This window comes from Ascaphus truei, chromosome 18, assembly GCF_040206685.1.
Source record: "Ascaphus truei isolate aAscTru1 chromosome 18, aAscTru1.hap1, whole genome shotgun sequence".
Classification (NCBI taxonomy): Eukaryota; Metazoa; Chordata; class Amphibia; order Anura; family Ascaphidae; genus Ascaphus; species Ascaphus truei.
Genome location: NC_134500.1, coordinates 33,725,624 through 33,748,773, shown reverse-complemented (window position 1 = coordinate 33,748,773; position 23,150 = coordinate 33,725,624). Strand labels below are relative to the sequence as shown.

General features: G+C 51.1%; 1 protein-coding gene across 1 annotated transcript in view; it reads left to right on the top strand.

The window, feature by feature from the left end:
- ZNF592 (zinc finger protein 592) overlaps nt 1-18,035 on the top strand; it is a 98,178-nt gene extending 80,143 nt beyond the window's left edge. The window contains 6 exon segments of the mRNA XM_075576077.1: nt 1,641-1,800; nt 5,470-5,718; nt 14,514-14,623; nt 15,403-15,567; nt 17,245-17,355; nt 17,357-18,035. Coding sequence (XP_075432192.1) covers nt 1,641-1,800; nt 5,470-5,718; nt 14,514-14,623; nt 15,403-15,567; nt 17,245-17,355; nt 17,357-17,801 — 1,240 coding nt within the window. The 3' untranslated portion in view covers nt 17,802-18,035.
- Nucleotides 18,036-23,150: the final 5,115 nt, after the last annotated feature.

The window sequence follows — 23,150 nt, the reverse complement described above, 5'->3', positions numbered from 1 at the left end:
GTTATTGGAAGGTGGGGTAATATTGGGGGTTTGTGTTATTGGAAGGTGGGGTAATATTGGGGTGTTGTGTTATTGGAAGGTGGGGTAATATTGGGGTGTTTTATTGGGAGGTGGGGTAATATTGGGGTGTTTTATTGGGAGGTGGGGTAATATTGGGGTGTTTTATTGGGAGGTGGGGTAATATTTGGGTGTTGTGTTATTGGAAGGTGGGGTAATATTGGGGTGTTGTGTTATTGGGAGGTGGGGTAATATTGGGGTGTTATTGGGAGGTGGGGTAATATTGGGGGGTTGTGTTATTGGGGGGTTGTGTTATTGGAAGGTGGGGTAATATTGAGGGTTTGTGTTATTGGAAGGTGGGGTAATATTGGGGGGTTGTTGTGTTATCGGAAGGTGGGGTAATATTGGGGGGTTGTTGTGTTATCGGAAGGTGGGGTAATATTGGGGGGTTGTGTTATTGGAAGGTGGGGTAATATTGGGGGGTTGTGTTATTGGAAGGTGGGGTAATATTGGGGGGTTGTATTATTGGAAGGTGGGGTAATATTGAGGGTTTGTGTTATTGGATGGTGGGGTAATATTGGGGGTTTGTGTTATTGGAAGGTGGGGTAATATTGGGGGTGTTATTGGAAGGTGGGGTAATATTGGGGGGTTGTTGTGTTATTGGAAGGTGGGGTAATATTGGGGGTGTTATTGGAAGGTGGGGTAATATTGGGGGGTTGTTGTGTTATTGGAAGGTGGGATAATATTGGGGGGTTGTGTTATTGGAAGGTGGGGTAATATTGAGGGTGTGTGTGTTATTGGAAGGTGGGGTAATATTGGGGTGTTGTGTTAATGGATGGTGGGGTAATATTGGGGGGGTCTGTTATTGGAAGGTGGGGTAATATTGGGGGGGTTGTTATTGGAAGGTGGGGTAATATTGGGGGGGTTGTTATTGGAAGGTGGGGTAATATTGGGGGGGTGTTGTTATTGGAAGGCGGGGTTATATTGGGGTGTTATTGGAAGGTGGGGTAATATTGGGGGTGTTATTGGAAGGTGGGGTAATATTGGGGGGGGGGTGTTATGGAAGGTGGGGTAATATTCGGGGTTTGCTTTATTGGAAGGTGGGGTAATATTGGGGGGGTTGTGTTATTGGAAGGTGGGGTGATATTGGGGGGCTGTGTTATTGGAAGGTGGGGTAATATTGGGGGGGGTTGTGTTATTGGAAGGTGGGGTAATATAGGGAGGGGTGTTGTGTTATCGGAAGGTGGGGTATTATTGGAGGGTGGGGGTTGTGTTATTGGAAGGTGGGGTAATATTGGGGGGGTTGTGTTATTGGAAGGTGGGGTAATATTGGGGGGGGTTGTGTTATTGGAAGGTTGGGGTAATATTGGGGTGTTGTGTTATTTGAAGGTGGGGTAATATTGGGGTGGTGTGTTATTGGAAGGTGGGGTAATATTGGGGGGGGTGTTATTGGAAGGTGGGGTATTATTGTGGGGTGGGGCTGTGTTATTGGAAGGTGGGGTAATATAGGGGAGTTGTGTTATTGGAAGGTGGGGTATTATTGGGGGGTGGGGCCTGTGTTATTGGAAGGTGGGGTATTATTGGGGGGTGGGGGCTGTGTTATTGGAAGGTGGGGTAATATTGGGGTTTGGTTTCTGTTTTAGGATAATCTATAAGTGCTCCTGTGAGACCGTGTTTAATAAGAAGCGACTCCTGCACCAACACTTCTACCAGAACACAAACACCCTGCTAGTGAATGTCTTCAAATGCCCAGAGTGTCCACTGGCTTATATGCAGAAACAACTACTACTGCAGCATCTGAAGGTGAGGCAGCCTGTGTCCGCCTGTACCCTCGGTACCTTCTGTGTCTACCTGTACCTTCTGTGTCTACCTGTACCATCTGTGTCTACCTGTACCCTCTGTACCTTCTGTGTCTACCTGTACCTTCTGTGTCTACCTGTACCTTCTGTGTCTACCTGTACCTTCTGTGTCTACCTGTACCTTCTGTGTCTACCTGTACCTTCTGTGTCTACCTGTACATTCTGTGTCTACCTCTACCCTCTGTACCGTCTGTATCTACATGTACCTTTTGTATCTACCGGAACCCTCTGTACCTTCTGTGTCTACCTGTACCCTTTGTACCTTCTGTGTCTACCTGTACCATCTGTGTCTAACTCTACCCTCTGTACCGTCTGTATCTACCTGTACCTTCTGTGTCTACCTGTACCTTCTGTGTCTACCTGTACCTTCTGTGTCTACCTGTACCTTCTGTGTCTACCTCTACCCTCTGTACCGTCTGTATCTACATGTACCTTCTGTATCTACCGGAACCCCGTGTACCTTCTGTGTCTACCTGTACCCTTTGTACCTTCTGTGTCGACCTGTACCATCTGTGTCTACCTGTACCTTCTGTATATACCTGTACCCTTTGTACCTTCTGTGTCTACCTGTACCCTTTGTACCTTCTGTGTCTACCTGTACCATCTGTGTCTACCTGTACCTTCTGTGTCTACCTCTACCCTCTGCACCGTCTGTGTCTACCGGAACCCTCTGTACCTTCTGTGTCTACCGGAACCCTCTGTACCTTCTGTGTCTACCGGAACCCTCTGTACCTTCTGTATCTACCGGAACCCTCTGTACCTTCTGTATCTACCGGAACCCTCTGTACCTTCTGTGTCTACCGGAACCCTCTGTACCTTCTGTGTCTACCGGAACCCTCTGTACCTTCTGTGTCTACCGGAACCCTCTGTACCTTCTGTATCTACCGGAACCCTCTGTACCTTCTGTATCTACCGGAACCCTCTGTACCATCTGTGTCTACCGGAACCCTCTGTACCTTCTGTGTCTACCGGAACCCTCTGTAACTTCTGTATCTACCGGAACCCTCTGTAACTTCTGTGTCTACCGGAACCCTCTGTACCTTCTGTATCTACCTGTACCCTCTGTACCTTCTGTATCTACCTGTACCCTCTGTACCTTCTGTGTCTACCTGTACCCTTTGTACCTTCTGTGTCTACCTGTACCATCTGTGTCTACCTGTACCTTCTGTATCTACCTGTACCCTTTGTACCTTCTGTGTCTACCTGTACCCTTTGTACCTTCTGTGTCTACCTGTACCCTTTGTACCTTCTGTGTCTACCTGTACCATCTGTGTCTACCTGTACCTTCTGTATCTACCTGTACCCTTTGTACCTTCTGTGTCTACCTGTACCCTTTGTACCTTCTGTGTCTACCTGTACCATCTGTGTCTACCTGTACCTTCTGTGTCTACCTCTACCCTCTGCACCGTCTGTGTCTACCGGAACCCTCTGTACCTTCTGTGTCTACCGGAACCCTCTGTACCTTCTGTGTCTACCGGGACCCTCTGTACCTTCTGTGTCTACCGGAACCCTCTGTACCTTCTGTGTCTACCTGTACCCTCTGTACCTTCTGTGTCTACCTGTACCCTCTGTCAAAAGAAAAAAAATGCGCAGCTATTAACTGATAAATAGGTATAAATACACTATAGTGAATATATTGTGCAATAAACCAATATAATAACCTTATAGGACACTGATGATACGTCTGCAGCCTTTCTTAAGAGGTGGCTCAACACCCCCAGAACTAGAGAAACAAGACAAGAACAGGGCGCACAACGCACATAGTGAAATACAGTATAAAAAAGTGCTTTACTAAGGAAAAATAAGTTCTGCGTACATCAAATTTGATAAAATCAGACAATGGGTTAGTGGGGTTACCACACAGCAAGACAGCTGAAGTCGTCGCTCATCACCCGACGTGAAGGGAATAACAGCAGACCCGCAGTCATCAAGCGTGGCAGGGGAGCCCTCTGGGTCAATAGATCACACTCTCTCCGTCTTGTTGCTGTATCATGCCAACAGCACGCCGCTGTGTCGCGTGGGGATGCCTGCTGATGACGTCACTGGTTCCACTAACAGTACAGGGCTCACGGCTATCACAGCATGTAGCACCGCTCGGCTTGCAGGGAGACACAGGCTGACAGAACGGGAATTGGCTGACACAGGGGACAACGGAGATGCAGAGTCTCAGAGTGGTGTAAGGCAGCCTTGATCAGTGACTCCGCTCTGTTTAGCCGATAGCGAATCGCTGTGCCACGTGGGGGCGCCCGCTGATGACGTCACTGGCTTCGCTACCAGTGCAGGTCTCACAGCTCCAGCAGCAATGGCGCACGGCACCGCTCGGTTCACATAAAGACACACAGACTGTCAGATTGCGAAACAGCTGCCACAGGGGTACAAATAAAGAAATAAAACACCATATGGTATTGGGAATTGAGCATGAAACACAGTCCAACGCGTTTCGTAACACTAGGTTACTTCATCAGGGCGTATAATAAACAGCTGAATGGTGCAACAATTATGAAACCCACTGTACCCTCTGTACCTTCTGTATCTACCGGAACCCTCTGTACCCTCTGTACCTTCTGTGTCTACCGGAACCCTCTGTACCTTCTGTGTCTACCGGAACCCTCTGTACCTTCTGTATCTACCGGAACCCTCTGTTCCTTCTGTGACTACCGGAACCCTCTGTACCTTCTGTGTCTACCGGAACCCTCTGTACCTTCTGTGTCTACCGGAACCCTCTGTACCTTCTGTGTCTACCGGAACCCTCTGTACCTTCTGTATCTACCGGAACCCTCTGTACCTTCTGTGTCTACCGGAACCCTCTGTACCTTCTGTGTCTACCGGGACCCTCTGTACCTTCTGTATCTACCTGTACCCTCTGTACCTTCTGTATCTACCTGTACCCTCTGTACCTTCTGTGTCTACCGGAACCCTCTGTACCTTCTGTGTCTACCGGAACCCTCTGTACCTTCTGTGTCTACCGGGACCCTCTGTACCTTCTGTATCTACCTGTACCCTCTGTACCTTCTGTATCTACCTGTACCCTCTGTACCTTCTGTGTCTACCGGAACCCTCTGTACCTTCTGTGTCTACCGGAACCCTCTGTACCTTCTGTGTCTACCGGAACCCTCTGTACCTTCTGTATCTACCGGAACCCTCTGTACCTTCTGTGTCTACCGGAACCCTCTGTACCTTCTGTGTCTACCGGAACCCTCTGTACCTTCTGTGTCTACCTGTACCCTCTGTACCTTCTGTGTCTACCTGTACCCTCTGTACCTTCTGTGTCTACCGGAACCCTCTGTACCCTCTGTACCTTCTGTGTCTACCTGTACCCTCTGTACCTTCTGTGTCTACCTGTACCCTCTGTACCTTCTGTGTCTACCTGTACCCTCTGTACCTTCTGTGTCTACCTGTACCTTCTGTGCCGTCTGTGTCTACCGGAACCCTCTGTACCGTCTGTGTCTATCGGAACCCTCTGTACCGTCTTTGTCTACCTGTAATCTCTCCAGGGATTTACCTGAACATAAGAGAACAGATTTTCTCCCTTTGTGCTGATTCAGTGGATTCCCTGACCTGCAGAGCTAACTATCTACTCAGCGGTTTATTATTTGACTGATCTCTCCTGTAGGGGGTACACGGTTTCCCTAAAGCCAGCGAGGAGGTTTCAGGGGGCCAGAAAAAGCCGGAGACCGCCGTGGACAAGAGCCAAGACCCCACGTCGGCAGCAAAGCCCCCGCCGGCCCCGGAGAAGAGTGGCCCCAGGACGTCGGAGGCACAGAGCAAGCTGAAGTCCGCGGGCTGGACCTGCGGCGAGTGTGCAGAGTGTATGCCGGACAGGGAGACCTATGTGTTCCACATGAAGAAGAGCCACGGAAAGGTGAGGGTGACTGGGAGACCTGGGTGTTTCCCATGAGGAGCCACGGAAAGGCGAGGGTAACACGGAGACCTAGGTGTTTCATGTGAGGAGCCTTGGAAAGGCCATGGAGTCCTTGGTGTTCCACATGAGGAAGAGCCACGCAAAGGTGAGGGTGACTGGGAGAGCTAGGTGTTTCACATCAGGCGCCACGGAAAGCTGTGGGTGACTGGCAGACCTAGGTGTTCCACATGAGGAAGAGCCACGGAAAGGTGAGGGTGACTGGGAGAGCTAGGTGTTTCACATCAGGCGCCACGGAAAGCTGTGGGTGACTGGCAGACCTAGGTGTTCCACATGAGGAAGAGCCACGGAAAGGTGAGGGTGACTGGGAGAGCTAGGTGTTTCACATCAGGCGCCACGGAAAGCTGTGGGTGACTGGCAGACCTAGGTGTTCCACATGAGGAAGAGCCATGCAAAGGTGAGGGTGACTGGGAGAGCTAGGTGTTTCACATCAGGCGCCACGGAAAACTGTGGGTGACTGGCAGACCTAGGTGTTCCACATGAGGAAGAGCCACGCAAAGGTGAGGGTGACTGGGAGAGCTAGGTGTTCCACATGAGGAAGAGCCACGTGAGGGTGACCAGGGAGAGAGTCTGTGGTGGGATTACACCGTGGGCTTCCCGTGGTGTAACTATATAAAAAGTAAATATTTCTGTGTGAGAGATGGACAGGCCACTGATTGGAGAGAAGGAGAAACCCGACGTATTACACACGTTCTTTGCCTCTGTATTCACTAGGGAGGAACCCATTGCAATAATGGTGCCACAGGAGGGAGCCACAACCTCTGTATCAGCGCTGGCCCAATTCAAAGCTAGCCACGCTGGTGGTTGTCGCAATATAGTCGTACTTGCGAGTCACAACGCCTGCCGTGTCGTGCCCCTCTCTCTCTTACACCCTCACACCCATTGTCTCTGCTTATCCCCCCCACCTCTCTCTCTCCCCACCTCTCTCTCTCCCCACCCCCCACCTCTCTCTCTCCCCACCCCCCACCTCTCTCTCTCCCCACCCCCCTCTCTCCCCACCCCCCACCTCTCTCTCTCCCCACCCCCCCACCTCTCTCTCTCCCCACCCCCCCACCTCTCTCTCTCCCCACCCCCCAACCTCTCTCTCCCCACCCCCCACCTCTCTCTCCCCACCCCCCACCTCTCTCTCCCCACCCCCCCACCGCTCTCTCCCCACCCCCCACCTCTCTCTCCCCACCCCCCACCTCTCTCCCCACCCCCCCACCTCTCTCTCTCCCCACCCTCCCACCTTTCTCTCTCCCCACCCCACCACCTTTCTCTCCCCACCCCACTACCCCCACCTTTCTCTCCCCACCTCACCACCCCCACCTTTCTCTCCCCACCCCCACCTTTCTCTCCCCACCCCCACCTTTCTCTCCCCACCCCCACCTTTCTCTCCCCACCCCCACCTTTCTCTCTCCCCACCCCCACCTTTCTCTCTCCCCACCCCTACCTTTCTCTCTCCCCACCCCCACCTTTCTCTCTCCCCACACCCACCCCCACCTTTCTCTCTCCCCACACCCACCCCCACCTTTCTCTCTCCCCACCCCCCCACCTTTCTCTCTCCCCACCCCCCCACCTTTCTCTCTCTCTAACCCACCCCCCTACCTCTCTCTCTCTCCCCACCCCCCCCACCTCTCTCCCCACCATTCCACCTCTCTCTCTCCCCACCATTCCACCTCTCTCCCACCCCACCACTCTCTCCCCACCCCTCCCACCTCTGTCTTTCCACACACCCCCCCCCCCCCTCTCTCTTTCTCTCCCTCTCTCTCTTTCTCCCCACCCTTACACCTCTCTCTCCCCACCCATCTCTCTCTCCCCAGAACACACTTCCGGCGCACAGGGTGGTTGTGGCAGGACGCCCGTTAGCAGAGGTCAGGCAATAGTCCACACGTGTGGTTTCAGGTTAAAGCAAATCTTGGGTGGCTTTATTTCCACAGCATAACTAAACATGTGGGCACATTGTCCCTTTAAGGCATAAACAAAACATAGCAAAATAAATCCTGCTCCACATTGGGAGAACTTACTAACACTGCAAGCCTATCTATCAGGCTGGCTGGCTAATCCATTTACCAAACCGTTAACATATATCAAACAGTCAGAAAATAATATGAACAGTTCTTACTGTGGTTTAGAGATATAGTTGTGAATCCATCTGCATAGCAGCTTGTCTAGGATAGCTCTGAGACAGCCACCTGATTTCCAGCAAATACTTTCTTACATCTCATCATGCTGGTTGTCAGGTGTCTGCTTACTTCCGGATTGCCCAACTTTTTCTCCTGGGTTAACCTTTTGAGTGCTGGATGAAGGACTCAGATATGTTTGCCAGGCATAATAATCAGTACCTGACTTCACCCTGTCACATACCTCCCCTGTTTGTGTGTGGCTATGGCCCCACACGGCTGAAGCCCGACCCTCCACTCCTTCTCTTGACAAAAAAACGGCATTTCCTTGGTCCTTCCCAGGCCTATGCTGTATATCAAAAGAGAAGGACTGGAGGGCCATATACCACCTGGTCAACCTTGAGTTTGTGTCCTTCATGGTGTTTAACCATTTCAAGGGCGCGTGGTAAGTGACCAGGGTGAAGTGTACCCCGGCGACATAATGTCTCCAGGCCTCTATTGCCCATTTTACAGCGTGCCACTTCTTCTCAATGACGGAATACCTCACTTCCCTTGGGATCAGCTTCCAGCTGATGAACAATATGGGGTGTCGGGACAGAACTGCTTCCAGTCCTACCTCAGAGACATCCGTCTGAATTATGAAGGGTTCTTTAAAATTTGGGCTCCGAAGAGCGGGGCCCTCTGACAGGCACTTCTTTAACACGTCAAATGCGTTTTGGCACTCCCAAGACCATCTAACTTGGGTCGGGGCACTTTTTTTTTTGTTAGATCTGTTAGGGGTGCAGTAATTGCTGAGAAATTCGGTATAAACCGCCTGTAATACCCTGCTAACACCAAAAGGGAGCAGACCTGTGTCTTTATCTGTGGGGTGGGGACGTCCTTTATGGTGGCCACCTTGCTGGCCAGTGGCCTTACTATCCCTCCCCCAACGGCATAGCCCAAGTATTTTGTAGTGGCTTTTCCCAGGGCACATTTTTTGGATTGAAAGTGAGCCCTGCTTCTCTTAAGGACGTTAGGACTGCCCTTAACCTTTTCATATGGGACTGCCAGTGCCTACTATAGATGATGATGTCATCCAAGTAGGCAGCGGCATATGCCCTATGTGGTCGTAGCACTTTGTCCATTAATCTTTGGAATGTGGCTGGAGCCCCATGTAACCCTAATGGCATTGTGACAAATTGGTATAAACCGAGAGGGGTGGCGAAGTCAGTTTTGCACTTGGATTCTTCTGCTAAAGGTATCTGCCAATATCCTTTTGTGAGGTCTAGGGTGGAGATATACTCCTCTTTGCCAAGGGAGTCAAGCAATTCATCCACCCTTGGCACCGGGTATGCATCGAATCTGGATACGGTATTTACCTTTCGGAGGTCCACGCAAAACCTCACCTTCCCATCTGGTTTAGGGACCAACACTATAGGGCTACACCATTCGCTGTGGGACTCCTCGATCACGCCCAATTCCAACATGTCTATTATCTCCCTCTCTACAAGGTCTTTTCGGCCCTCTTGCAATCTATAGAGACGGGACCGTATTTTTACGCCAGGTTCTGTCTCAATCCTATGGGACACTAAATCAGTCTGCCCTGGCAGCTCAGAAAAAACATCTGGAAACTGCTCACATAATTCCAGTAGGTCTGACCTTTGTTCTGTTGTTAACTGCCCTCCCATGTGAACCTGATGGTCATTGTACGTACTCCCCTTTGGAGGCTGTGGACCCAAATCCATCTCTCCTTCCCGAGGGTGGATGAACAGCGATCTCATCGTTTTCCAGGGTTTCAGGAGGTTTACGTGGTAGATTTGTTTACCCTTCCTGGAACCTGGTTGTGAGATCTCATAGTTCACCTCCCCGGTGCGGCGGAGAACTTGGAAAGGACCCTGCCACTTCGCAAGGAGTTTACTCTCTGAAGTCGGTAGTAGCAGCATCACTTGGTCCCCAGGTTGGAAGACCCTTAAGCGAGCATTTTGGTTATACTGCCTCTCTTGACGTTCTTGAGCAGATTTAAGATTTTCCTTAGCAAACCGACCTATCATGTCTAGGCGGTTTCTAAGGTCTATGACATACTGAAGGGTATTCTTGGAGGGGGGGCTCCTCCTTCCAGAATTCCTTCAGTAGGTCGAGAATACCCCGAGGTTGGCGTCCATATAGGAGCTCAAACGGGGAGAAGCCTGTGGATGATTGGGGAACTTCTCGTACCGCAAACAATAGGAAAGGCAGAAGTTCATCCCAAGCTCGCTTTTCAGTGTCCACAAACTTCCTAAGCATGGTTTTTAAAGTATGGTTAAGCCTCTCTACCAATCCATCAGTCTGAGGATGGTAGACTGAGGTCCGGACGGATTTAACTTCCAACAACTTCAGGACATCCTGCATTAACTTCGCCATGAAGTTTGTTCCCTGGTCAGTTAACATTACTTGGAGCTGTTCTCTAGGGTAGGACGTCCCCAACAGCCTGTGAGCAACCTGTTTAGCAGTGGCTGATCTCAGAGAGAAGACCTCAGGATATCTGGTGGCATAATCTACGACAACTAGTATGAACTTATGTCCCTTCACAGAGGGTTCTAAAGGTCCTACCAGATCTACACCAATCCTCTCGAATGGGACTGATACCAAGGGCAGTGGAACCAAAGGAGCCGGCTTCTGTCCCTTTTGGCTAGTTAACTGACATTCCGGACATGACTCACATAGTTTCATGATGTCACCATGTATGCCTGGCCAGTAAAAACTCCCCTGTTTGTGTAACCTTATTCACATGATATAGGATGTCATTCAATAGTTCGAAATGTAGAAACATTCTTACACCTTGTTCATCCATTATATTATCGTTGACCCGTACTACCTTCTCATATTGTCTAGCCAGAGCTGGGTCTTCCCTCTGCCTCTGACGGAAGTCAGGAAGATCCAGGTCTGGCAAAATTCCTGTATCTATCTGATCATCTCCTGCCATGACTTGCAGTCTTTTGGGATGACTAACGTTACCAAGAGTCACAGCTTTTCTTAACCAGTCCTCTTTTTCTGCACGTCTCTGTTTACGTGTCTTTTGGACGCGGTGTCTATGGCGAAAAATCTCTGGGGGAAAAGGGAACAAGTCCCCAGGCTTCTCCGGAACCGGGGAAGTAGGCTCTGTAGGAGTAGGGGCCAACAATATTCCGAAGTGGGGCCAGTGTCGGCCAATTAGAACAGGAGCAGGTAGCCAGGGAGCAACCCCTACTAGCAGTCTAGCCTCTCGATCATTGATGCGGAGGAGGATGTTCGCCGTCGGTATTTCTTTTGTATCCACATGGATACATTCGATATTCCATGGAGCTTCATAGGATAATCGGTTGTTAGGAATTTGACCATCCAGGATCAGGGTTTTTCCAGATCCCCGAATCCACCAGGGCTTTCACTGTTTTCCCCTCCAGAGATGCAGGGACCAACCACGGATTGTGGTCCCCTCGGAGAGAAGCCATGGCAGTGGTTCTGCCATATGAACAGTCCATAGGATAGCTCTGAGACAGCCACCTGATTACCAGCAAAGACTTCCTTATATCTCATCATGTTGGTTGTCAGGTGTCTGCTTACTTCCTGATTGCCCAGCTTTTTCTTCTTGGTTAACCTTCTGAGTGCTGGATGCAGGACTCAGATATATGTTTACCAGGCATAATAATCATTACCTGACTTCACCTTGTCACAGTGGTACTGTGTCCTATTCGCCACGCGTGGCGAATGTATTGGACACCGCTGCTCTATATTAACGAACAATTGGTTAGCTGCGGAAGAAGTTCATAGGCGTCTTGATAAATTTAAAGTAAATAAGGCACCTGGCCCCTCTTAAGGAGTTAGGTTCAGTAATAGCCAAACCATTACATTTAATATTCAAGGACTCCATTTCCACAGGCTCAGTACCACAAGATTGGCGCAAAGCAGACGTGGTGCCTATATTTAAAAAGGAGCTAGATCACAACCGGGGAATTACAGACCTGTAAGCCTGACTTCAATGGTGGGGAAGCTACTTGAAGGTTTAATACAGGATAATATTCAGGAATACCTAATAGAAAACAAAATTATTAGTAATAGTCAGCATGGATTTATGAAGGATAGATCATGCCAAACTAACCTTATTTGTTTTTTTCCAACTTCATCTAGTGTGTGTGTGTGTGTGTGTGTGTGTGTGTGTGTGTGTGTGTGTGTGTGTGTGTGTGTGTGTGTGTGTGTGTGTGTGTGTGTGTGTGTGTGTGTGTCCGGAAATAATTGGACACTGACACCATTTTCATAATTTTAGTTCTGTACGCCACCACATTTTGAAATGAATCAACCGAGAAGCAATACAAGTGCAGACTTTCAGCATTAATTCAAGGGGTTGAACAAAAATATTGTATGAAACGTTTAGGTATTGCAACCATTTTCATACACAGTCCCCTTATTTCAGGGGCTCAAATGTAATTGGACAAATTAACACAATCATAATTAAAGTGTTAATTTTTAATACTTTGTCAAGAATCCTTTGCAGGCAATGACTGCTTGAAGTCTGGAACGCATGAACGTCACCAAACGCTGGGTTTCTTCCTTTGTGATGCTTTGTCAGGCTTTTACTGCAGCTGTCTTCAGTTGTTGGTTGTTTGTGGGTCTTTGTGCCTTAAGTTTTGTCTTCAGCAAGTGAAATGCATGCTTGATCGGGTTGAGATCAGGTGATTGACTCGGCCATTGCATAATATTCTACTTCTTTGCCTTAAAAACTCCTTTCGCAGTATGTTTTGGGTCATTGTCCATCTGTAAAGTGAAGCGCCGTCCAATCAACTTCGCTGAATCTGAGCAACCAATATATCCCTATACATTTCAGAATTCATCCGGCTGTTTCTGTCTTCTGTCACATCATCAATAAACACTAGTGACCCAGTGCCATTGGAAGCCATGCATGCCCATGCCATCACACTGCCTCCACCGTGTTTTACAGATGATGTGGTATGCTTCGGATCGTGAGCCGTTCCAAGCCTTCTCCATACTTTTTTATTCCCATCATTCTGGTACAGGTTGATCTTAGTTTCATCTGTCCAAAGAATGCTGTTCCAGAACTGGGCTGGCTTTTTTAGATATTGTTTGACAAAGTTTAATCTGGCCTTTCTATTCTTGAGGCTTATGAATGGTTTGCACCTCGTGGTGAACCCTCTGTATTCGCTCTCGTGAAGTCTTCTCTTTATGGTAGACTTGGATAATGATATGCCTACCTCCTGGAGAGTGTTCTTCACTTGGCTGGATGTTGTGAAGGGGTTTTTATTTACCATGGAAAGGATCCTACGGTCATCCACCACTGTTGTCTTCTGTGGACGTCCAGGCCTTTTTGTGTTGCAGAGCTCACCAGTGCGTTCTTTTTTTCTCAGAATGTACCAAACTGTTGATTTGGTCGCTCCTAATGTTCCTGCTATCTCTCTGGTGGATTTTCTATTTTCTTGCAGCCCAAGGATGCCCTGTTTCACTTGCATTGAGAGCTCCTTTGACCGCATGTTGTGGGTTCACAGCAACAGCTTCCAAATGCGAATGCCACACCTGGAATCAACTCCAGACCTTTTACCTGCTTAATTGATGATGAAATAACGAAGGAATAGCCAGCACCTGTCCATGAAACAGCTTTAGAGTCAATTGTCCAATTACTTTTGGTCCCTTGAAAAAGAGGGGGCTACATATTAAAGAGATGCAATTCCTAAACCCTTCCTCCAATTTGGATGTGAATACCCTCAAATTAAAACTGATAGACTGCACTTTAAGCCCATATTCATTATTTAACTGTAACTTCAATTTATTTTGGTACACAGCCGAAATAACAAAACTTGTATCAGTGTCCAATTATTTCCGGACCTAACTGTAAATACATACTAATGTGTATTGCAATGAAAATACCATGATAATATTCATTACATTAATCAACAGGGACAATAACGGTTAATTTGAGCTACAATTTGCCTTAAAAATACAGAGAATTGGTTTTATGACAGGTCAAGCCACTGACTGTCCCTGTTTTTTTCATGTTTATAGGGCTGAGGTTATCCCGGGCTGAGGTTATCCCGGGCCAAGACCTAGTTTTAGGAATCTGGCGTCACAATTCTTCTCAGAGTAGAAATAAACAAAAACGCTCTTATGTATCTTAAAAGAGATTCCTGAAAGGGGGATCTGCAAATACCAAGGGGTGTAACAAGGAAGGGATTCCAGAATGGTGTAGATGTACTAAACATAAAGATATCATGGGTCTAACAACCACGCCCAAGAATTATATGGATTGTTGTAACATTTTATGATCAGACGAATCAAATAATGCCAACCACTTCACGTTTATGAGGTGGCCAGGGATAGATATCCATTTGTCACTCAAACGTAGCCCTAAAAGCCTAACGTTTCATATCTACGCGTGTATGTTAATTATGCAAACACAACAGATGGCGTTCTTCTAAGCATTATAGGAACACAAATATGGAACATTTTCGGGGGGGGAGGGAGGAGTTTGCATGTCCCAGACTGAGCTGTACAAGCTGTGTAATGCTGCAGGGAAACCTCATGTACATAATGGGCAGAAAGCTAAAAGTGACACATAAATGTCACTACCCAGAATCCTCCTCGTCTGCGGCTTATTTGCTGATCTGCTGTTCTTTGTTGTGTGATCTTGCGCAGTGTATGAAGCGGTATCCATGCAGACAGTGCGAACGCTCCTTCAACTCCTCCACCAGCTTACGACGGCACGTGCGCAATGACCACGACACAAAGAAAGACTACACGTGTTGGTAAGCGGAGGCCGGGATCAGGGTCCCTCGTACCGGTCACACGCCGGGGTTTCAAACCAAATTCCCAGGGTGACCAGCGCCGTAGAAAGATTTAAACCCTTAAAGAGGTTAAAAATTAATTTCTACTACTTGGGGTTCTTCCCCTTTATCTCTTTGGCTGATGACGCATAATTCCCTTAAACCAGGGGTGAATAACTCCAGTACTAAAGAGCTACCAACAGGTCAGGTTTTCAGGATATCCCTGCTTCAGCACAGGTGGCTCAATTAGTCCCAGCTTCAGCACAGGGATTGGATTTATACTTGTGTCAATCACCTCTAATTAACCGATTAAACACGTCCCTGTCATGAGGTCACTTTGCTCTTACGTGGGACTGACCCGTTAACCCATTAAACACGTCCCTGTCATTAGGTCACGTTGTTCCTACGTGGGACTGTCCCTTTAACCCATTAAACACGTCTCTGTCATTAGGTCACGTTGTTCCTACGTGGGACTGTCCCTTTAACCCATTAAACACACACTTTTGTCTTGTACATGAATAAGATATTTATCCTGTGGCATTCATGGAAGTAACAGTAACTTTACCCTCCTCACTTCCCAGAATCCTTTGCATAATACTCTGTTAGTGCAAGGAATGCAACCAAAGCCTTGTGATTCCAACCAGAAGAAACCCGGCAGGCCACGTACACTCCATATCCTTTTACCTCCTGGTTCCGACATTAACGTGGCAGGAATATTTCCGTGGGTAAGCCACCTGAACACATTCTCTCTTGTCCCTTAGTTACTGCACGGACAAGCAGATGTTTGCAAAGCCGTCCTTGCTGGCTAACCACATCATCCTCATGCATGGCATCAAAAACCCCGATGTTACCCAGGGGCCCAAGAAGGCCGCGCTGCCCCCACAGATGCCCGCCAAGAGGTCCAAGCAAGACAAGGCAAGTCTCGCGTCCGGGCCCAGAGCCAGGCTCTCTCATGTGAACGCTCCCAGGCAGATTACACCCGGGTCTGAGAGGGCAAACAGCACAGGATCCATTCATCTTAGTCTGTGTGTCTGTGTGTCTGTGTGTCTGTGTGTCTGTGTGTCTGTGTGTCTGTGTGTCTGTGTGCTGCATTTTTAGATGGGGGGGGGCGGGGTGTGTGTGTAATCACACACACACACACACACATCAATCACGCGCATTAATGAGGCACACACACACACATCAATCACCCCCCTCCCACACACGCACTGCCACACACACACACGCTGCCACACACACTGCCCCCCTACCCACACACACACACTGCCCCCTACCCACACACACACTACTGCCCCCCCTCACACACACACACTGCCCCCCCACCCACACACACTGCCCCCCCCACCCACACACACTGCCCCCCCACCCACACACACTGCCCCCCCCCACACACACACTGCCTCCCCCCCCCCACACACACACACACACTGCCGCCCCTCACACACACACACTGCCCCACACACACACACACTGCCCACACACACACACTGCCCCCCCCACACACTGCCCCCCCCACACACCACACACTGCCCCCCCCCACACACACACTGCCCCCCCACCCACACACACTGCCCCCCCACCCACACACACTGCCCCCCCCCACACACACACTGCCGCCCCAACCACACACACTGCCCCCCCCACACACACACTGCCCCCCACACACACTTCCCCCCCACACACACACTTCCCCCCCCACACACCACACACACTGCCCCCCCCCCACACACACACACACTGCCCCCCACCCACACACACTGCCCCCCACACACACACTGCCCCCACACACACACACACACTGCCCACCCACACACACTGCCCCCCCCCACACACACACTGCCACCCCCCCCCCCCCGCACACACACTGCCGCCCCTCACACACACACACACTGCCGCCCCTCACACACACTCTGCCCCCCCCACACACACACTGCCCCCCCACACACTGCCCCCCCCACACACAAACACACTGCCCCCCCCACACACACACTGCCCCCCCCCCACACACACTGCCCCCCCCCCCACACACACACTGCCCCCCCCCCACACACACACTGCCCCCCCCCCCCACACACACACACACACTGCCCCCACACACACACTGCCCCCACACACACACACTGCCCACACACACACACACACACACACACACAACACACACACACACACACACACACTGCCCCCACACACACACACTGCTCCCCCCCACACACACTGCTCCCCCCCACACACACACACACTGCTCCCCCCCACACACACACACTGCCCCCCACAAATACACACACACTGCTCCCCCCCACACACTGCTCCCCCCCCGCACACACTGCTCCCCCCCACACACTGCTCCCCCCCACACACTGCTCCCCCCCACACACACACACTGCCCCCCCCACAAATACACACACACTGCTCCCCCCCACACACTGCCCCCCACACACACACACTGCCCCCCCACACACACACACTGCCCCCCACACACACTGCACCCCCCCACACTGCTCCCCCCCACACACACACTGTCCGCCCCACACACACACACACCCCAGTCTCACACACCTAATCACACTCCACACAATACTAAATAACATTTGTCACATTTTCAGACCACACGCCCCAAGAGAACGGTTGAAGAGGCCTGGGACAGACCGCGGCCCCGCAGGGTCTGACGCCAAGAAACTGAAAGCGATGTACAAGTGCGCAAAGTGCAGCTTCACCGGACTGCAGCGCCGACTTCCTGCGGCACATCCCTCAGCACAAGACCGACAACTCCACCTGCCAGTGTGTGCACTGCGGCCTGTGTTACACCTCCCAGATATCCCTCAACCGGCACCTCTTCATCGTCCACAAGGTGAAGGACGACGGGCCGGACCCAACCAGACAAACAGAGACTGACAAACAGCCGGACAAACAGCCGGAGAACATCAAGCAGGAGCAAGGAGGCTCATGGGAGTGCGGACAGGGCAGCGCCACCGACAGCAAGCAGCTGAAGAACGTCAAGCGTGAGCAAGGAGGCTCATGGGAGTGCGGCCAGGGCAGCGCGACTCCGGAGAGCGCGATCACGCAGGCGGCCCCCACCTCTGGACTCGCGGGGAGACCACCACACACAGCAAAGAGTCGGAGTAGCCCAGAAAGGGAGGCGGGAACGGACATTCGTATTTAACTCAATTACTTTTTTTTCGGGAACGAACAATGTTTAAAGACTAAAAAAAAAAAGAGAGAGAGTTTAAAAGAACTATTTTTACTGAGACTCCCGGGAGGGATCGCCGATTTAAATTAAAAAGAGGAAAGCGCAAAAAAAACAAAATATAAGAGAGTAATGCTGCGGATTAAGGTCGCTGTGGTTTGTTCCCACGGACGTCTTATCGTGCTATTAAACTTTCCTTTCGAAACCACAGCGCAGCTGTCTTTTATACAGGGGGGGGGGGGGGGGAGAGAGTGGGACGTTTCGCCGCTGGAATCGCTGCCGGCCACTTCTAAGGTAAATTTCATTACGGTTTGGGGTAGGGGGTTAATTTATGGGGTTTTAGTGGTTAGGTTAGGGGTTTTAGGCTAAGGGTTTAGGTTAGAGGGTATTAGGGTAAGGGTTTAGGTTAGGGGTATTAGGGTATGGGTTTAGGTTAAGGGGTATTAGCGTAAGGGTTTAGGTTAGGGGTATTAGGGTATGGGTTTAGGTTAAGGGGTATTAGCGTAAGGGTTTAGGTTAGGGGGTATTAGGGTAAGGGTTTAGGTTAGAGGGTATTAGGGTAAGGGATTAGGTTAGGGGGTATTAGCGTAAGGGTTTTATTTTAGAGGGTATTAGGGTAAGGCTTAGGTTAGGGGTATTAGGGTAAGGGGTTTAGGTTATGGGGTATTGTGGTAAGGACTTAGGTTAGGGGGTATTAGGGTAAGGGTTTAGTTAGGGGGTATTAGGGTAAGGGGTGAGGTTAGAGGATATTAGGGTAAGGGTTTAGGTTAGGGGGTATTAGGGCAAGGGGTTAGGGTAAGGGGTTAGGTTAGGGGGTATAATGGTAAGGGGTTAGGTTAGAGGGTATTAGGTAATTACTTAGGTTAGGGGGTATTAGGTTATGGGATTAGGTTAGAGGGTATTAGGGTAAGGGTTTAGGTTAGGGGGTATTAGGGTAAGGGATTAGGTTAGAGGTTATTAGGGTAAGGGTTTAGGCTAGGGGTATTAGGGTAAGGGGTTAGGTTAGGGGTTATTGAAGTAAGGGGTTAGGTTAGAGGGTATTAGGTAATTACTTAGGTTAGGGGGTATTAGGGTACGGGATTAGGTTAGAGGGTATTAGGGTAAGGGTTTAGGTTAGGGGGTATTAGGTTAAGGGTTTAGGTTAGGGGGGTATTAGGTTACGGGATTAGGTTAGAGGGTATTAGGGTAAGGGTTTAGGTTAGGGGTATTAGGGTAAGGGGTTAGGTTAGGGGTTATTGGGGTAAGGGGTTAGGTTAGAGGGTATTAGGTAATTACTTAGGTTAGGGGGTATTAGGGTACGGGATTAGGTTAGAGGGTATTAGGGTAAGGGTTTAGGTTAGGGGTTTTTAGGGTTAGGTTAGGGGGTATTAGGGTAAGGGGTTAGGGGGTATTAGGGTACGGGATTAGGTTAGAGGGTATTAGGGTAAGGGTTTAGGTTAGGGGGTATTAGGGTAAGGGTTTAGGTTAGGGGTTTTTAGGGTTAGGTTAGGGGGTATTAGGGTAAGGGGTTAGGGGGTATTAGGGTACGGGATTAGGTTAGAGGGTATTAGGGTAAGGGTTTAGGTTAAGGGGTATTAGGGTAAGGGTTTAGGTTAGGGGTTTTTAGGGTTAGGTTAGGGGGTATTAGGGTAAGGGGTTAGGTTAGAGGGTATTAGGGTAAGGACTGGGGGTATGGCATTTTAGGGTAAGGGCTTGGGGCAGGGGGGTTTTATGGTAAGGGCTTAAGATAGGGGTTTAGGCGCTTACCTTAGCGGTGAAGTGGCCGGGGCGGGGTGAGTCAAGGCAAAGCGCCGGCGGCCATTTGTCCTATCCCGGGTAAGGCCGTCCCAGGCAAAGGGAAGGTGGGAAAACGTCTGTTTCTCACGCATGGTCTGAAAACCGAAACGCAGCGTCCAAGTGTCGCCATCTTCCCGGCTGTATTCTGCTGGTAACCATTTAGCAGTCTGTAATATATTAGAGAATAGGGGGGGATGGGGCGGAGGAAGTTAAGCGCGGGGGGGGGGGGAGGAGGTTGAGCCCAAACGACCTTTTACTGGTGAGAATTTCCAGTTGAATAACGCAGTCTGACTTCGGACCGGAGTGAATTAACGGTGGTGATGTGTAACGGCGGTGATGTGTAACGGCGGTGATGTGTAACGGCGGTGATGTGTAACGGCGGTGATGTGTAACGGCGGTGATGTGTAACGGCGGTGATGTGTAACGGCGGTGGTGTGTAACGGCGGTGATGTGTAACGGCGGTGGTGTGTAACGGTGGTGGTGTGTAACGGCGGTGGTGTGTAACGGCGGTGGTGTGTAACGGCGGTGGTGTGTAACGGCGGTGGTGTGTAACGGCGGTGGTGTGTAACGGCGGTGGTGTGTAACGGCGGTGGTGTGTAACGGCGGTGGTGTGTAACGGCGGTGGTGTGTAACGGCGGTGGTGTGTAACGGCGGTGATGTGTAACGGCGGTGATGTGTAACGGCGGTGGTGTGTAACGGCGGTGATGTGTAACGGCGGTGGTGTGTAACGGCGGTGATGTGTAACGGCGGTGATGTGTAACGGCGGTGATGTGTAACGGCGGTGATGTGTAACGGCGGTGATGTGTAACGGCGGTGATGTGTAACGGCGGTGGTGTGTAACGGCGGTGGTGTGTAACGGCGGTGGTGTGTAACGGCGGTGGTGTGTAACGGCGGTGGTGTGTAACGGCGGTGGTGTGTAACGGCGGTGATGTGTAACGGCGGTGGTGTGTAACGGCGGTGGTGTGTAACGGCGGTGATGTGTAACGGCGGTGGTGTGTAACGGCGGTGGTGTGTAACGGCGGTGGTGTGTAACGGCGGTGGTGTGTAACGGCGGTGGTGTGTAACGGCGGTGGTGTGTAACGGCGGTGATGTGTAACGGCGGTGATGTGTAACGGCGGTGATGTGTAACGGCGGTGATGTGTAACGGCGGTGATGTGTAACGGCGGTGGTGTGTAACGGCGGTGGTGTGTAACGGCGGTGGTGTGTAACGGCGGTGGTGTGTAACGGCGGTGATGTGTAACGGCGGTGATGTGTAACGGCGGTGATGTGTAACGGCGGTGGTGTGTAACGGCGGTGGTGTGTAACGGCGGTGATGTGTAACGGCGGTGGTGTGTAACGGCGGTGGTGTGTAACGGCGGTGGTGTGTAACGGCGGTGATGTGTAACGGCGGTGGTGTGTAACGGCGGTGGTGTGTAACGGCGGTGGTGTGTAACGGCGGTGGTGTGTAACGGCGGTGGTGTGTAACGGCGGTGGTGTGTAACGGCGGTGGTGTGTAACGGCGGTGGTGTGTAACGGCGGTGGTGTGTAACGGCGGTGGTGTGTAACGGCGGTGGTGTGTAACGGCGGTGGTGTGTAACGGCGGTGGTGTGTAACGGCGGTGGTGTGTAACGGCGGTGGTGTGTAACGGCGGTGGTGTGTAACGGCGGTGATGTGTAACGGCGGTGATGTGTAACGGCGGTGATGTGTAACGGCGGTGATGTGTAACGGCGGTGATGTGTAACGGCGGTGATGTGTAACGGCGGTGATGTGTAACGGCGGTGATGTGTAACGGCGGTGATGTGTAACGGCGGTGGTGTGTAACGGCGGTGATGTGTAACGGCGGTGATGTGTAACGGCGGTGATGTGTAACGGCGGTGATGTGTAACGGCGGTGATGTGTAACGGTGCAATCCCTGGTAAGTGGCCAAAACAAAAAAAAAGAATTTCGAAAACGACTTCAGGTCATTATCTGTCTTATGCAAATGTAACCAGACTTGAAGCAAAGTTTTGGTTTCTCTGGAAATTAAGAATTTTGTTTTCATCAGGGTCTCTGGGTGGGGTGTTTAATTGAGTGTTTACTCTCTAGTGCCCCCTGCCCCTGTTACAGCTGAAGCAGATGAGGGCGGAGAGAGGGGGCTCTGCATGTGCAAACTCCTGTTAAGTACACTGTGGAGGGAGGACCCAGAGGAGATTTCCCTCCCTCCCCCCCTTACCGGGTCTCGGCACAGAGATATCCCCCCCTCCCAGGTCTCAGCACACAGAGATATCCCCATCCCGGGTCTCAGCACACAGAGATATCACCACCCCCCCCCCCCCCCACATCCCAGGTCTCGGCACACAGAGATATCTCCCCCCCCCTCCCGGGTCTGAGCACACAGAGATATCCTCCCCACCCCCCTCCTAGGTCTCAACACACAGAGATATCCTCCCCCTCTCTCCCGGGTCTCAGCACACAGAGATATCCCCCCCTCCCGGGTCTCAGCACACAGAGATATCCCCCCCCCCTTCCCGGGTCTCAGCACACAGAGATATCACCCCCCCTCCCGGGTCTCAGCACACAGAGATATCCCCCCCCCTCCCAGGTCTCAGCACACAGAGATATCCCCCTCCAAGGTCTCAGCACACAGAGATATCCCCCCCCCCTCTCCCGGGTCTCAGCACACAGAGATATCCCCCCCCCCCTCTCACGGGTCTCAGCACAGAGATATCCCCCCCTCCCGGGTCTCGGCACACAGAGATATCCCCCCCTTCTGGGTCTCGGCACACAGAGATATCCCCCCCCCCTCCCGGGTCTCAGCACACAGAGATATCCCCCCTCCTGGGTCTCGGCACACAGAGATATCCCCCCTCCTGGGTCTCGGCACACAGAGATATCCCCCCCTCCCGGGTCTCGGCACACAGATATCCCCCCCATCCGTGTCTCGGCACACAGAGATATCCCTCCCCCCCTCCTGGGTCTCGGCACACAGAGATATCCCCCCCCCTCCCGGGTCTCGGCACACAGAGATATCCCCCCCTCCCGGGTCTCAGCACACACAGATATCCCCCCCTTCTGGGTCTCGGCACACAGATATTCCCCCCCCCCTCCCGGGTCTCGGCACACAGAGATATCCCCCCTCCTGGGTCTCGGCACACAGAGATATCCCCCCTCCTGGGTCTCGGCACACAGAGATATCCCCCCCTCCCGGGTCTCGGCACACAGAGATATCCCCCCCTCCCGGGTCTCCACATCCTCAGGCTCACACTCTTTAATACAGGGTTTAATAATACATAGATTTTGTAAAGGCGCCAATCCCCTTAATTTCACCCCATAAACAGGTCACTGACGGTTTTTGGTCCTGAGAGGGACTGAGTCTGTCATGGATTTAAAGCCACGTCTCTGTGTGGTGGCTTTCCTTTAACAAATGTCACTGTGCTAAAAGCAAATACCCTGCTGTTGTGGTTTCTACGAGGGGGGAGGTGTACAATGGGACGCTAAAATAATGGGAAGCGCTAACAAAACAAAGGGTTAATTGGGTTTGAACCCCTTAAACATGATGTCATGTCCATGGTTTCATTGTGGTTGTAGGTG